This window comes from Ursus maritimus, unplaced genomic scaffold (assembly GCF_017311325.1).
Source record: "Ursus maritimus isolate PB19 unplaced genomic scaffold, ASM1731132v1 scaffold_32, whole genome shotgun sequence".
Taxonomy (NCBI): Eukaryota; Metazoa; Chordata; class Mammalia; order Carnivora; family Ursidae; genus Ursus; species Ursus maritimus.
Genome location: NW_024425786.1, coordinates 4,534,870 through 4,550,840, shown reverse-complemented (window position 1 = coordinate 4,550,840; position 15,971 = coordinate 4,534,870). Strand labels below are relative to the sequence as shown.

Genomic DNA, 15,971 nt, shown 5'->3' with positions numbered 1-15,971 from the left:
AGAAAGAAAGAAAGAAAGAAAGAAAGAAAGAAAGAAAGAAAGAAAGAAAAAGGAAGGAAGGAAGGAAGGAAGGAAGGAAGGAAGGAAGGAAGGAAGGAGGGGCACCTGGGTGGCACAGCGGTTGAGCGTCTACCTTCGGCTCAGGGCGTGGTCCCGGCGTTATGGGATCGAGCCCCACATCAGGCTCCTCCGCTATGAGCCTGCTTCTTCCTCTCCCACTCCCCCTACTTGTGTTCCTTCTCTCGCTGGCTGTCTCTATCTCTGTCGAATAAGTAAATAAAATCTTAAAAAAAAAAAGAAAAGAAAGAAAGGTAAAGAGGAAAATGCTGAGGGATTTTAACATACTTATTACCTGAGGAGTGGGGATGAATGCTGTTTTGGTTGTAAGTCTAGTAGTTCCATTCATAAGCTGTTCTATGTATCCCTTTGATAAAATGAAATTTTTAAATTTAAAATAATTAAATGTTAGACACTTAATAGAGAGCAGTTCAGCAGACTAAAATGGAAATCTTACACCCTTTAACCCAACAATTCTAGAAATTTATTTGCAAAAAGGTGATCATGGATGCACACAAAGTTTTAGTTGTAGGGATGTCCACTCCAGCCTTCTGAAAACAAATGAAAAGTGTTCATGGGGAATCCTTACATAAACTGTGATAATGCCATATTTGAAATACTATGCAGCCATTTAAAATGATGTGGAAAATACTTGATGACCAATAAGAGCCACAAAACAAAACCTCACAAAGATCTTTAACTGAAAAAAAAAGGGAATTATAAAATTCTATTACAGAAAAAACAAATTTTTATTTTAAAATGTTATCTAGGGGCACCTGGGTGGCGCAGTCGTTGAGCGTCTGCCTTCGGCTCAGGGCGTGATCCCGGCGTTCTGGGATCAAGCCCCACATCAGGCTCCTCTGCTGGGAGCCTGCTTCTTCCTCTCCCACTCCCCCTGCTTGTGTTCCCTCTCTCGCTGGCTGTCTCTGTCAAATAAATAAATAAAATCTTTAAAAATAAAATAAAATAATAAAAAAATAAGATGTTATCTATATTTTCCATTTTATCCATGAAGAATATGTATACTTTTCTAATAAAATAAGGGTTTTTTAAGGTAATTCAAGTAGGAAAACATAGCCATTGACTCATTTCTTTAACCTATTTTGACAGAAGAATTGATGCTATTTTTATCTCTATGCCAGTGACAAAGATTTTCTTCATATTTTTGAAAATGATGTTTATTTTGCTTCACATCCTCACCCACATTTACTCTTCTCGGTCTGTCATTTTAGACAATCTAGTGGTTGTGTAGTAGTATCTACTTTTGTTTTTAATTTGCATTTCCGTGATGACTAACAATATTGGATGTCTTTTCATATACTTATTAGCCATTCCTGTATCACCTTAGGTTGAAGTTTCTGTTTAAATCTTTTACTCATTTTATTGGGTTGTCTTCTTCAGTAAGAGTTCTTCATATATTCTGGATACAAATCCATCAGATACATATTTTTTAAATATTTGGAAATCTTTAACTCGACATTAACAAAAATTGTGTTTTTAGAAGTTTTATGGTTGGGCGCCTGGGTGGCTCAGTCAGTTAAGCGTCTGCCTTCGGCTCAGGTTGTGATCCCAGGGTGCTGGGATCAAGTCCCACATCCAGCTCCTTGCTCAGGGGAGCCTGCTTCTCCCTCTGCCTCTGCCTCTCTCTCTGTCTCTCATGAATAAATAAATAAAATCTTTAAAAACAAAAAAAAGTTTTATGGTTTTAGCTTTCACATTTAAGTCTTTATTCATTTTGAGGGTTTTTTTTTTTTTCAATTTATTTTTTTTAAGATTTTATTTGTTTATTTGACAGAGAGAGCACAAGCAGGGGAACAGCAGGCAGAGGGCGAAGGAGAAGCAGGCTCCGCACTGAGCAGAGAGCCAGACTTGGGGCTCGATCCCAGGACACTGGGATCATGACCTGAGCCGAAGGCAGCTGCTTAACTGACTGTGCTACCCACCCAGGTGCCCCTCAGTTGTTTAAATTGTAAAATACATATAACATAAAATTTACCATCTTACCCGATTTTTATAGTTCAGTGAGATTAAGTACATGCACAATGTTGTGCAACCGTCACCACCATCTGTCTCCTGAAGTCTTTTCATCTTGCAAAACCGAAATTCTATCCATTACACAACAACTATCTCCTCCCCCACCCCAACTCCCTGGCAAGCATTATTCTACTTTCTGTCTCTGATTTTTTACTAGATACTTCATCTGAGTAGAATCATATAGTATTTATCATTTTGTGACTGGCTTATTTCACTTGGTATGATAATTTCAGGGTTCATCCATGTTATAGCACGTGTCAGAATTCCCTGCCTCTTTAAGACTGAATATTCCGTTGTATGTTTGTACCGCATTCTGCTCATAAGCATTTATCTGTTGATGGACACTTGGGCTGCTTCCATGTTTTAACTATTGTGAATCATACTGCTGTGAACATGGGTTTACAAATATCTGTTTGAGACCCTGCTCGCAGTTCTTTTGAGGATGTGCCCAGAAGTGGAATTGCTGAGTCATATGGTAAATCTGTTTCTTTTGTTTTGTTTTGCTTTGTTTTTTTGAGAAACTACCACACTGTTTTCCGTGAAAGCTACACCATTTTACATTCCCACCAACAGTGTACGTGGGTTCCAGTTTCTTTACGTCCTTGCCAACACTTGTTATTATCTGTTTGTTTTATAATAGCATCCTAATGGATGTGGGTGGTATCTCATTGTGCATTTCCCTAATGATTCGTGATGTTGAGCACCCTTTCATGTGCTTATTGGACATTATTGTATCTTCTTTGGGAAAATGTCTATTCAAGTCCTTTGTCAATTTTTTAATTAGGTTGGTTGTTTTTGTTGAGTTTTAGGGGTTCTTTATATATTCTGGATATTAATTCCTTATTAGGTATATGATTTGCAAATATTTGTTCCCAGTCTATAGATTGTTTTTTCACTTTCTTGATAGTATCCCTTGATTTACAGAAGTTCTTAGTTTTGAGAAGTTCTTGGTTTTGGTAAGTTTTGCCTGTTTTTTCTTTTATCACCTGCGCCTTCGATGTTATAACCAAGAAATCATTGCCAAATCCAATGTAATGAAACCTTTGCCCTGTGTTTTCTTCTAAGAGTTTTACACTCTTATGTATAGGTCTTTCATTCATTTTTAGTGAATAAACTAATAAATGAATCAGTGAAGTTATATGATAGGAAGTCAACACACAAAAATCAATTGCATTAACTTTTATATGTGGAGTTAAGTAAGGATCCTACTCATTCTTTTACATACGAACATCCAGTTTTCCCAGCACCATTTGTTGATAGAACTGTCCTTTCCTTAATTGAGTTGCCTTGGCACCTTGTCAAAAATTATTTGACCATGTATATGAATGTATATTCCTGGGCCCTCTACCCTATCCTGTTGGTCCACATGTCTGTCTTTATTCTAATACCACACTATTTTGATTACTGTAGCTCTGTAGTAAGCTTTGACATAAGGAGATATGAATCCTCCAACTTTGTTCTTTTTCAAGATTATTTGGCTCTTTGGGATCCCTTGATATTCCATGCAAATTCTAGGGTGGATTTTTCTATTTCTGCAAAAACTGTCATGGGGATTTTTTTTTTTTTTAAGATTTTATTTATTTATTTGACAGAGAGAGAGGGACAGCCAGCGAGAGAGGGAACACAGGCAGGGGGAGTGGGAGAGGAAGAAGCAGGCTCCCAGCAGAGGAGCCTGATGTGGGGCTCGATCCCAGGACTCCAGGACCACGCCCTGAGCCGAAGGCAGACGCTTAATGATTGAGCCACCCAGGCGCCCCTGTCATTGGGATTTTGATACAGATTGTATTGAATCTTTTAGTTGCTTTGGGTAGTATTAACATCTTAATGATACTGTCTTCCAGTACATTGATGTGGAATGTCTTTCTTTTTTTTCTTTTTTTTTTCTTTTTTTTATGTCTTCTTTAATTCTTACAACAGTGTGTCATAGTTCTCATTAGAAAAAATCTTTTACCTCCTTGGTTAAGTTAATTACTAAGGTGGGGTTTTGTTTTTTTTGTTTTTTTTTTTAATGCTGTTGTAAGTGGAACTATTTTTCTTAACTTCCTTTACAGATTGTTGATTTTTAGTGTATAGAAATGCAGCTAATTTGTGTGTGTTGACTTTGTGTCCTGCAACTCTGCTTAATTCATTTATTAGCTTTAATAGTTTTTTTGTGGGTGGAATTGTTCATTTTCTTCATATAAGATCATACAGTCTGGGAACAGAGATTATTTTACTTTCCAATCTGGATACCATTTATTTCTTTTTCTTATCTAATATCTCTGGCTAGGACTGCCAGTACTATGTTGAATAGAAGTGGTAATGGCAGAAATCCTTGCCTTGGTCCTGATCTCACCATTGAGTATGATGTTCACTGTAGATCTGTCTTCAGTTGTAAGAGCTCTTTATGGCTTTCATTATGCTGAGGTGGTTTCCTTCTGTTCCTAGTTTGTTGAATGTTTTTACCACGATAAGGTGTTGAATTTTGTCAGATGCTTTTTCTGCATCAATGGAGATGACCATATGTTTTTTTCTTTCTTTCATTCTCTTAGTGTGGTATATTATATTGATTGATTTTTGCTGAACTACCTCTGCATTCCAGGAATAAATCCTACACGGTCATGGTGTATAATAATCCTTTTAGTATGCTAAAATCTGTTTGCTACTGTTCTGTTGAGAATTTTTGCATCGGTGTTCATAAGGGGTATTGGTCTGTAGTTTTCTTGTGCTGTCTTTGTGGAGCTTTGGTATGAGTTTGGAAGTGTTCCCTCTTCCTTGATGTTTTGGAAAAGTTGGAGAAGGATTGAAATTAATTCTTTAAATTTCTGGTAGAATTCACCAGGGAAGCCATTAGGTCCAGGGCTTTTTTTGCTTTGTCAAGAAGTTTTTGATTAGTAATTAAATCTCCTTATTAATTATAGGACTACTCAGATTTTCCGTTTCTTTATGATTTAGTCTTGGTAGGTTTTATGTTTCCAGGAGTCTGTCCATTTCATGTAGGTTTTCCAGTTTGTTGGTGGGCAATTAATTGTTCGTAGTACTTTTTTATAACCCTTTTCTTTCTGTAGAATCAGTAGTAATATCCCTGCTTTCATTTCTGAGCTTATTAATTTCAATCTTTTCTCTTATTGTCCTTAGGCAGACTAGCTAGAGATTTGTCAATCTTGTTGATTTTTTTTTTTGAGAACCACCTTTAGTTTCATTCATTATCTGTTGCTTTTTTATTGTCTAGTTTATTTATTTCTGCTCTGATATTATTTCCTTCTGCTAGTTAGCTTTTTTCAGTTCGTTGTTCTTTTTTCTAGTTCCTCAGTTATATATTAGGTCATTGACTTATGATCTTTGCTGTTTTTTAATGTAAACATTTATGGCTATAAATTTCCCCCTCACCATTGCTTTTACTGCATCCTGTAAGTTTCAGTATGTTTTATTTCTTTTCTTTCATCTCTGTTTTCTAATATCCCTCACAATCTCTTCTTGGTTATTTAAGAATGTGTCATTAAATTTCCATGAACGTGAATTTTCCAGTTTTCTTTCTGTTACTGATTTCTAACTCCCTCCCATTGTAGTTGGGGAAGATGCTTAGGATATCCATCTTTTTAAATCTGTTGAGACTTAATTGGTGGCTTAACACATATCTTTTTGCTGTATTGAAACTTTTATTGATACCCCGTATCCTATCACCTTACTAAAATCACTTAGTAGGTTTTTAGGTTCTTTATGACTTCCACATACATGACCTCCCCTGTGCACACATCCCAATGCATGTTCTGTTATCATGAGTAGAATATTCTGTACATCTCTGTTAGATCTAGTTGGCTTACTGTATTGTCCAGGTCCTCTTTTTCCCTCCTCTTGTCTTGGTTAGTCTCTATATTATTGAAGGAAAATATTGAAATTTTACTATTATTGTAGAACTATTTTTCCTTTCAATTCTGTCCATTTTTGCTTCATATATTTTGACAGTCTGTTATTAGGTAGCAAATAGTTATAATTGTTACATGTGCTTGCTGTATTGAATCTTGAATTGATATATATATTGTCCTCCTTTGTTTCTTGTAACCTTTTTTGATTTAATGTCTATTTTGTCTGATGTTAATAGAGCCACCCCTCTCTTTTGGTTACTGTTTGCAGGGAATGTTTCCTACCCTTTCACTTTTCACTTATTTGTGTCTTTGGTTCTAAAGCAAGTCTCCTATAGGCAGCAAACAGTTGGGTTTGTTTTTTGTGTGTGTTTGTTTGTTTGTTTGTTTGTTTTTTGTAATTCATCCTGCCAGTCTGTGTCTTTTTATTGGAGAATTTAATCCATTGGTATTTAAAATAGCTATTGATACGGAGGGCCTTCTTTCTGCCACTTTACTCTTTCCTTTCTCTGCCCTGTATCTTTTTTGTCCTTTAATTTCCAAATCATGGTCTTTTGTGTTTAGCCAGTGTTCAATGCTGAAACGTCCTAACTCCCTTCTCATTTCCTTCCATGTGTGTTCTGTAATTTGTGGTTTCATGTAACATCTTAACATTCTAATCGGATTTATACCGGCCTGACTTCTGCAGTGTACAAAAACTCTGGTCCTCTGGTGCTTTTCCCGCATCTTTCAGTTATTGATGTCACAGAATTACATCTTTATACGTTGGGTGTCCAAAAAATAACCTAGTAATTATCTGGGGTTTTTTAAAGGTTTATTTATTTTAGAGAAAGTGAGCATACTCACAAGTGGGAGGGGCAGAAGGAGAGGGAGGGGGAATCCTAAGCATACTCCCCACCAAGTGCAGAACCCAACTCAGGGCCCCGTCCCACGACCCTGAGATCATGACCTTAGCTGAAACCAAGAGTCAGACACCCAACCGACTGCGCCCCCCAGGCTCCCCATCTAGTAATTGTTTTTTATAATGCTTTAGTTTCTTACATTATGTAGAAACAAAATGGGACGTTACAAGCCAAAGTTACAAAGAACTAACCTTTGGTAATTTTTTTAATGTGTTAGTCACTTAAATTATGAAGAAAATAAAATGTGGAGTCAGGACCCATTTTTACAGTAACACTAGCTTTTATAATTGCCCGAGTGTTTAACCTTTACTGAGACCTTTACCTCTTCATATAGCTTTGAGTCACTGCCTAGGATCCTTTCATTTCAACCTGCAGAGCTCCCTGGAGCATTTCCTGCAGGGCAGGTTTAATGGTAATGAACTCCCTCAGCTTTTGTTTATCTGTTTTTATTTCTCTGAAGGTCTTCATGTGTCGCCTACATATGACGCAAGGTAAGGGTCAAGGTTCATTTTTCTGTATATTTATGTCCCTTTCAGCATATGTATTAAAAAGATGATCTTTTCCCCATTGAACCGCCTTGACATCTTTGTCAAAAATCACCTGGCTGTGTATAGGGGTCGATTTATGGACTTGACTCTGTGCGATTGACTTTCACCAGTACGCACTGTCTTGATTCCTAGAGCCGTGTAATAAATCTTGAAACCCAGTAATGGAATCCTCCAGTTCTTTTTTTTTTTTTTTTCTTTTAAAGATTTTATTTATTCATTTGAGAGAGAGAGACCATGAGCAGGGGAGAGAGGCAGAGGCAGAGAGAAGCAGACTCCCTGCTGAGCTGGGAGCCTGATGTGGGGCTCGATCCCAGGACCCTGAGATCACTACCCAAGCTGAAGGCAGATGCTTAACCATCTGAGCCACGCAGGCGCCCCATCCACCAGTTCTTTTTCAGCTACTTTGGCTAATAACTAGGAAAATTAAATTTCTTTTTCTCTGTATCTTTTGTTTTTCCACATGAATTTTAGAATTAGCTTGTCAATTTCTACAGAAAAAGGCCTGCTGGGATTTTGGGTTGCACTGAATCTGTAGCTTGTTTTGGGAAATTGTGGTGTCTTAATAATATTGACCCTTCTGATACATGAAGACGGTTTTACTCCTGTTGTTTCCAGGCTGTAATTTCTGTTGGCACTACGTTGGCGTTGCCCGCAGACATGTCCTGCGCACACTCGTTACATCCATCCCTAAGCAGTTCGTGTTTGTTGATGATACTATGAACGGTATTGTCTTTGTAAATTTCAGTTTTTAGATTGTCGAAATAAATTGATGTTTGCGTATTGACCCTGTACCCCGTGACCTTGCTAAATAACATCACTTAGTAACTTTCTTGTGGGTTCTTTAGGATTTCCCATGTAAGTGATGTCTGCAAATACCGAGTTTTACTTTTTCTTCTCTAATCTGTAAGCCTTTTATTTTTGTGCCTTATTGCAGGAAATTCATTTTTGTATCGTATAGCATCAAATCCAACCATTTTAATGGACCACTAAACTCTATGGTCAAGTCACAGAGGACCTTTTCACTGTGAGTTTTATGATCTATGAGGTTGAATTTATAACAGATTTACTTTACATTAAAAACTGAACCAGATGATTGAGATGATGAAGGTTTTCAGACTTAAAAAGTACAGGGCGCCTGAGTAGCGCAGTCGTTAAGGCGTCTGCCTTCGGCTCAGGGCGTGATCCCGGCGTACCGGGATCGAGTCCCACATCGGGCTCCTCCGCTATGAGCCTGCTTCTTCCTCTCCCATTCCCCCTGCTGTGTTCCCTATCTCACTGGCTGTCTCTCTGTCACTCTGTCACATAAATAAAAATAAAATCTTTAAAAAAAAAAAAAAAGTACAATGGACCTCTTAATTTTATATAGAATTTTAGAAATGAGTATGCCACCGTAGGTTTCATTTTTAACGACCTCTCCGATTTTGAAATGATATCAGTGTTTTTATGATAAAGAGTTTATCATTTATGAAGTATCGACCCAGTGACCTTAGCTATTCAGTTATGATGAAAGGCCCAATCTAACCTTCTATTGAATGTAATATTTATTAAAAATGAAACTTCTCATTTCTATTACTTAATCAATAGCACATTAAGCCGTTTATTAATATGATTACAGAAGGTCTTGCAGATTAGATATTCTACCCACTTGTCATGTAGTTTAATTTTAACAACCGGGAAACAGCAGCCTGAGCTAGAAGTCAGCCAAATCTGTCTAATCGTGCACTTGGAACTTTTATGAAATCCTGGAAAGAACAATTAAAATTTGCAGAAAGAAAGTAATTTGTAATTGCTGTTTAGGAAGGAATAGCCCCTTTTACATCATTCATTGGTAAACCTACCTGGAGAAGATTTATTTTATTTCGTTAACTATTATTTGCTTAAAACAATGAGGTTTGGTACAGGGGACATATTGGCCAAGTATGGCAAGAAATGCATTTCATGATTGATGTTGGCAGGGAAAGAAGCCAAGTGTAGGAGAAAGAAAAAAGACCTGCAGACATGGAAATGTTGCACATCTCTTCCATGGAGCCTCGTGGTTTTTACTGAAACAGAACGTACATCTGGAAGAGGGCCCGTGTCTAAGCATGCAGCTCAGTGAATTTTCGCAAACGGGGACTGCGCCACGAATGAGCGCTCCTGCCACCCCATGCCAGGGTGACGCCTTCTCTCTGATTTATTGCGGTTTCGGGGTTATCGAGCTTCACTTTGGGTTACGATGGCCGGAGTGAACAGATCCCTACTGTGCGCGCGGCATTGTTGAGCACTGACAGGTCTGTCTTCATTTCCTCGTCACAGTGACTTTGAGGAGAGAGGCACTACTGTCTACAGCTGCAGGTTGAGAAAACAGGGAAAAGGTTTTACAAGAGCCACGCTTTGTAAGCTTGTGCTGTGTATCGGGCACTCTGCGAAGCCCTGTATGGTCACACTCTCATTTCGTTGTCTCCCCATCCCTGAGAGTTGTCTCCTTTTGCAGATGAACAGGCTAAGGGTCGGAAGGCTCATTTGCCCCAAAAACCTGTGTTCTTCACCGATAAACTTGGAGGTCGGTGTGTCACCACAGAGGAAGTCTTACAGATGAGCAGATGGAGAGAAAGAGGGAAGGCAGTCAACTACAAGTTGTTCGATAGCGTCATTCTCGGAGGCTGCACCAAAGAGAAGGAATCTGCCTGATTCTTAGAAGCCAAGGGATGCTCAGTCGGCAAGGTCCTTGACCCTCTCCAAGGAGCTGCTGATGTAAAACTAGGTGTAGATAATGCTGTCCAAACAAGCAACGGAGGTCTGTGTCTGGTTTAAAGCACAGGCTGAGGGGCTCACCGATAGCTCTTTCTTTTCTGGATAACGGAACTGGAAAGGCTCAGAGAGGTCAGCCAGCCAGCCACCTCCTCCCCAGAAGAAGCCATGGGCCTCGAGGTGAAGACATCGTCTGGAGGGCATTGAGGGTCACTGGGCACGTGTGACTACACATCTTACCAGTCACATGCAGTGTCTTCCTTTGGAGTTCTTCAGAATTCCTTGTTTGAAACCCCTAGTAGGGACGCCTCAGTGGCTCGGTCCGTTAAGCGTCTGCATTCGGCTCAGGTCATGATCTCAGGGTCTTGAGATCGAGCCTCGAGTTGGGCTCCCGGCTCAAGCAGGGAGTCTGCTCATCCCTCTCCTTCTGCCCCTCCCTCCCCCACTTGTGCTTGCTCGCTCTCTCAAATAAATAAATAAAATCTTTAAAAAAAAAAAAAGCTTCTCATAAACGTGTACAATGTTGCTAGTTTTCTAGCATCTGAGTAACTTAGTCTCATATAAACTATTTAAGTTTTGTGCCAAAAATTACCACTAAAGTACAATAAAGTTTTGCCTTTTTTCCTTAGTGAAAAAAACTCGTAAATCCTGGAATTGGAAGATACTGAAAAGTTGTAGAAATTATAGAAAAATGTGGTCTAACGTGTTCTGCTGTAACCTCGACCACTTGACAGTCCCTGTGATGGTTCTCTTGCAGATGCATTTTCTGAGACCTGCTCCTAGAGCACCGTCAGCCCCGTCATTGTCACCTGGGACCTGGTCCCAGTCCTCCGCCCAGATGGCTGGTTTTTTGGGCCCCTCTGGCATGTTGTTGGCAACCCAGAAATTGGCTTCTGTTGTCAAAGTGGTGACGGAGTTTCCTCCCAAAATAAAATGTTCTTTACTTGACCGATCAGCTGGGTAGAGCCGTCCGTTCAGCATCACCTCTGATAGACCAGAATGGTCCCTGAGGCTGATACAAGATCAGACCTAAGACTTCCCAAAAACAGGCCCAAGGGGCTAGCCAGATCGGTAGCTCAGTGTTCCTAGGGCCTCTGAGAGAGCCTGTTCCTGAGAACTTCTCCGTGGCTGTGTGGCGGGCAAAGTAGAATGTGGGTTTTGTCCTCATCCCACGTCCCTCCCTTCTGTGAGGTTAAAACACACGCAGAGTCCGTTTTATTTACTCCGTTCATCTGCTCTTCCCGTGGTACGTGTTTTCCCTCAGACTGAAGCCAGGTGAGGAGTCGCATGCATGGGGGGGAGGGCTTTTGTTTCTACTGCAGGACAGCAAAGCATTTTTGCCTCCTTTCTGCACTATGTTTTAGAATTAGAGGTTGAACCAGGGGCGTGTGTTGGCTTTACAGTTTTATTTGTCTTTGATTTTTAAGGGTAAATATTCACTGAGTTTCGTTTGCCAGAAAACCGAAGAAGATGCATGGCATTTCTGTCTAGTGGCGTACAGCTTCTTTTCCTATCTGAACCAGTTTTCTGTTAAGAGTACCTCAGTATGATTTATTTCAAATAACTTAGGTTACAAAGTATGCGGGTCTCTGACGTTTCTCGTTTCAGCTCAGAGCACAGTGAACCAGTATTAGAGACACCTCTGATGGCAGCATTTCGCTGCAAAACACAGTTGCTATTGATGTCCATAATTGATCACTTTATTAACTGTGGAAAAAAAAGCCTTATTGAAGCAATAAAGCATAACTTCATTATGTCCTGTGTGCAGAGAGCAGACACGTTGGAAAGTGGCTGATAGGCTCCCATTTCAAGGCTGATTCTGATAATGATAATATTTAAGGAGCATTGATTGTTCTCTAATTGGATTTTTCTTTCTGTAGGCCTCTTCTGAAGAGCTGAAAGCTGCCTACCGGAGGCTGTGTATGCTTTACCATCCCGACAAGCACCGAGACCCGGAGCTCAAATCACAAGCAGAACGACTGTTTAACCTTGTTCACCAGGCATATGAAGGTCAGTGGAGGGCTTGGCTTCACGCAGACGCCCTGGAAGCCGCTGCTCGATTTTTAAGAGACTTGATTTGTAGAGGACAGAAAGAGAGTCCTTAGAGGTGTATAAGAGAGGAGGTTAGGTTAGTGCTTTTTTACTGACAGGGTCCTTTGAAAGAGTAGTATTTTGCTTTGGAAATCAATGTGTCCAGTAAGTGGGAAATGAGAGTGCGGGCAGAGCGGCAGACGGGGTCTGGGCTGCAGGGAACACTCGGGCTCTAAATCGCTCACTGGCTTTCTTCTAAAGGGAACTCTTAGAGGTAAGAGGCTGATCGCAGCCGACAGGCTTCTTTGTTCTCTTTTTTATGAGAAGATGAACAGGAATGTTTTTCCCTCTGACCGTGATTTTATTGGCTCTAGAGTGTTCAGTTAAGGGAAGGTTCTAACGAAAGGAGGAAAGCAATCTTAAGAAGGCCAACAGGAAGTAGAATCTAGTAATTCAGGTTTTTATGCTTACATCTCAGGTACTTCAGAAGGAGAATTCTGTGATGTAGTTGTGTCTAAAATGTTCAAGTCCCCGATTGGTCCCCGGTTTCTGATGGAGATTGGGGGGGGGCCCTCTAGCAACGCGGTGGTAGTGTTCACACAATAACATGAGTGTCCTCAGTGCCCCTGAATCATACACTTAAAAGTGGCTAAAATCGATTCTCTGTTACGTGTATTTTGCCACAGTTTTAAAAACAAAAATTAAAAAATAGTAATTTGCTCTTAGGAGACGCACCAAGGAAAACAAGTTGTTTATTCCAGAGCCATTTGGTGATTTGCTCCTTAGTTAGACAGACCAAAAATTAGTAATGTGTTTCTTTACATAGTAAAGACTTCTCATTGCAGACTGAAGAGCATATGCTGTATTTCACTTTATGGTTTTACCATAAAATTAGATTTTACCGAGGAGTAACACTCGGGCCGTGGCGCACGTCTGAGCTCAGCGGTGGGTCCCCGGAGAACGTAACTCTATTCTGACCACTTCCACGGCGGTCCCGACCAGAAGCCTGGTCCTTCTGTCATATTCTGCTGTATAAATGGCTGCATTAAGTTTACTGCTACCTGAATTACCCACGTAGCCCGTTTGTGTGGTTCCGGAGACTCAGGGAAGAGTTAACCGAGAGCCCTCGCGGAGGCTGTGGAAATGCTGCCGCAGCAAACCCGGCCCCGTGTTCATCCTAACGGGGAGACCAAAGCAAAGCCGTGAATAAATAATTCCCTATGAAATCCTACAGATTAGCTCGAGAAGTCTGCCTCCCACGTTTTCCAGTGGTCAGCATTTCTTTCACCCCCATTAGATTTGAATATGGAGAGAATCATTTACATCGTTTTTTTAATTAGGCCTAAAAATACATGGAAGGTCTCAAGGGAGAAAAGATTCAAAGGTCTCGAACAGAAACCGGCAGAGGAGAAGAGGAACAGCCGTTAGCTTTCCTGACACTTACGTTCAGTGCGGACGTCCCTCCAGTAGCTCTGTCCCTCACCGAGCAGTCTTTTCTGATGTACTTTGGTGGTGTGGCCGCCATAGTGACAGGCGTTTGTGTCTTTCAATGATTTATAAAAAAGAGGAAAGATGGGGAAAAAGAAGAAAACCTGTCTTAGGAGTTAGTGAAACTCTGTAATAGAGCAAGTAATAAATCACCTTTTATTTACAGTCAGAGCCTGTCTGAATAAGCTTTAGGAACTGGAATTAACTCTTTCCAGTCGAGATACGTTACAGACCGTGGCAGAAACTTGGCTCTGCGGAAAACGGCTCTTCCTTAGCGGTACTTGGGTGCGGCCTCCTACGAGGTGCACCTCACAGTTAGGAGTAGCTTAGACACAAGGAGTCCAGTATTTCTCATTCGTGTCCACCTTTCAGCACATCCTAGATCAGATCTGAGAGGCGGTTAGGAGGAAAGATGCACAGGGGATGAAGAGGATCTCTCAGCAAGATTGGGGTTGGACAGGGAAGAAGAGGAGGCAGACTTACGTGATGCTGTTGCCAGGTCTGGAAGGAGAATTCCGTGCTCTCTAAACATGTGTCATTCTTAATTTGCAGTGCTCAGCGACCCCCAGACCAGAGCCATCTATGACATATATGGGAAGAGAGGACTGGAAATGGAAGGATGGGAGGTAAGAGAAAGCCCATGTCTGGTGTCCCAGAAGAGTCCTCACACGTCTGCAGGACAATAGCCCTCCAATCGCACACCCTGGGATCGTGTGTTTGACGATACTGGGAGACGCTGGAGTCCCTTCCCCACTGGCATTTTGGTCTCAGAGACTGAGTTCTAGGCTCGGCTATGCTTCTGCGTACCTCTGTGTACTTGGGCAAGTCAGTCATCCAGCTTGTCCTCGGTGTCCTGACCTGTTGGGTAAAAAGCAAAGGGCGTAGACGCTGCCAGTAATTCCTGACCCCGGGGAGGGCGCAGGCCAGTTGAGGGGTGGATGGAAGACCGTTTCTGCAGGATGCAGTTCTGCCTCCACACACATTTCCTGCCACCCAGCATGGTTCTGTGCCCCTGTCTCCGCCCCAGCTTACCAGTAACTGTGTCTGGGACGCGTTCGTGTTGGTCACACCCCTGGCAGCCATGCTGTATGAAAACAGTCACTAAAATTCACACACTTCTGTGCTCCTTCACTCGGCCACCACCTCTGTCAGAGCCTCGCGCAGGTCCGCGCTATTGTCTGCGGCAGGAAGGCACGAGGATCGAGTGGGACAACGAATATGAGAATTAGTGGCAAAACTCTTAAGTTGCTATAAAGAACATGTAGGTGTTATGATTTAATTTCATTAAAGAAACTTGGTTCTGATGCCCAAGATATTGTGGGAGGCTGTTAGTGTTAAATTGACCGTCGCTGATTTCTCTCTCATCGCCGTATAAAGTTCCTTGAAGTTCTTTTGGTATTTAATCTCAAGCCAGTGAGCCTGTCTCCAGTAACTAGTACCAAAGCCTTCTACAGGCCTTCAGATAAGGAGGACAAGAGAAGCTACACAGGTTCTAGGTCCCTTGCCACTGCTCCTTAGTATTGGTGGCTAATGGGCCATCTTCTATGTGTGGCCAGGGTTTGGGTGCCCACACCATAAATTGTAGATGCTAACATTTAAAGATGGGAGGTTTTGCATAAACATCCAGTTGTCTGTCTTCTCTTGGAAAAATCAGAAAATCTGGTAGCAGCATATCTGAATTCCCTGTGAGGAGCCTTTGCCCTGTGGGCGGGCTGTGCTGTCGCCTGTCCCAGTGCTCACCACCTCCTGTAGTCTTACTGCTGGCCTGCCCTCATCCGGGTGTCCCGCCTGGCTCCAGCAGACATTCGATTTCTGGCCTTTGGTTTGATGGCAACATCATCAAATGTGTCTTCACTTCACATCACATGAGTTCCAATGAAGTCTAATAGCTTAGCATTTTCCCATCCTAAAAGGAAAATAGAATCCGTTGTATTTACTGACTTTCTCCTCACCCTTTGTACACGTGTTCAAGCTCCCTTGTTTTTTGAAGACCTGGGTCGGTTACAGTTTTTCGTGGGTGCAGTCAGGGCCACTGAAAGGCTCGAGCCCCCTTCAGGGTCTGGGTTGTTAATTCCCAGCAGTATCAGCCCAACTAGTGGAGCGGTGGGGTAACATCGTCCTGGCAAAATACTGCGTGGGTTCCTATCGCCAAACCAAGTTATCTGCCCATTAGAAACAAAGCAAAACCACACACACAGCAATGATTATAAAAGTATGTAGGCAGTCACAGATGGTGAATGGGTAAGCTTTTATGTTCATATATTTTAGTAAGCTACTTTATAAGGAAGTCAAGTTCTCATCGATCGGAATTGGCTTTTTTTTTTTTTTTTTTTTTTTGT

The 15,971-nt window shown here is 41.2% G+C and overlaps 1 protein-coding gene across 1 annotated transcript in view; it reads left to right on the top strand.

Annotated features, from left to right (window-relative positions):
* The window catches only part of DNAJC11 (DnaJ heat shock protein family (Hsp40) member C11), a 73,357-nt gene that overhangs the window by 14,526 nt on the left and 42,860 nt on the right, over window positions 1-15,971 (top strand). Inside the window, exons 2-3 of the mRNA XM_040645724.1 lie at window positions 11,994-12,123; window positions 14,185-14,258. Of these exons, the coding sequence (XP_040501658.1) occupies window positions 11,994-12,123; window positions 14,185-14,258 (204 nt within the window). The remainder of the gene's footprint in view (window positions 1-11,993; window positions 12,124-14,184; window positions 14,259-15,971) is intronic.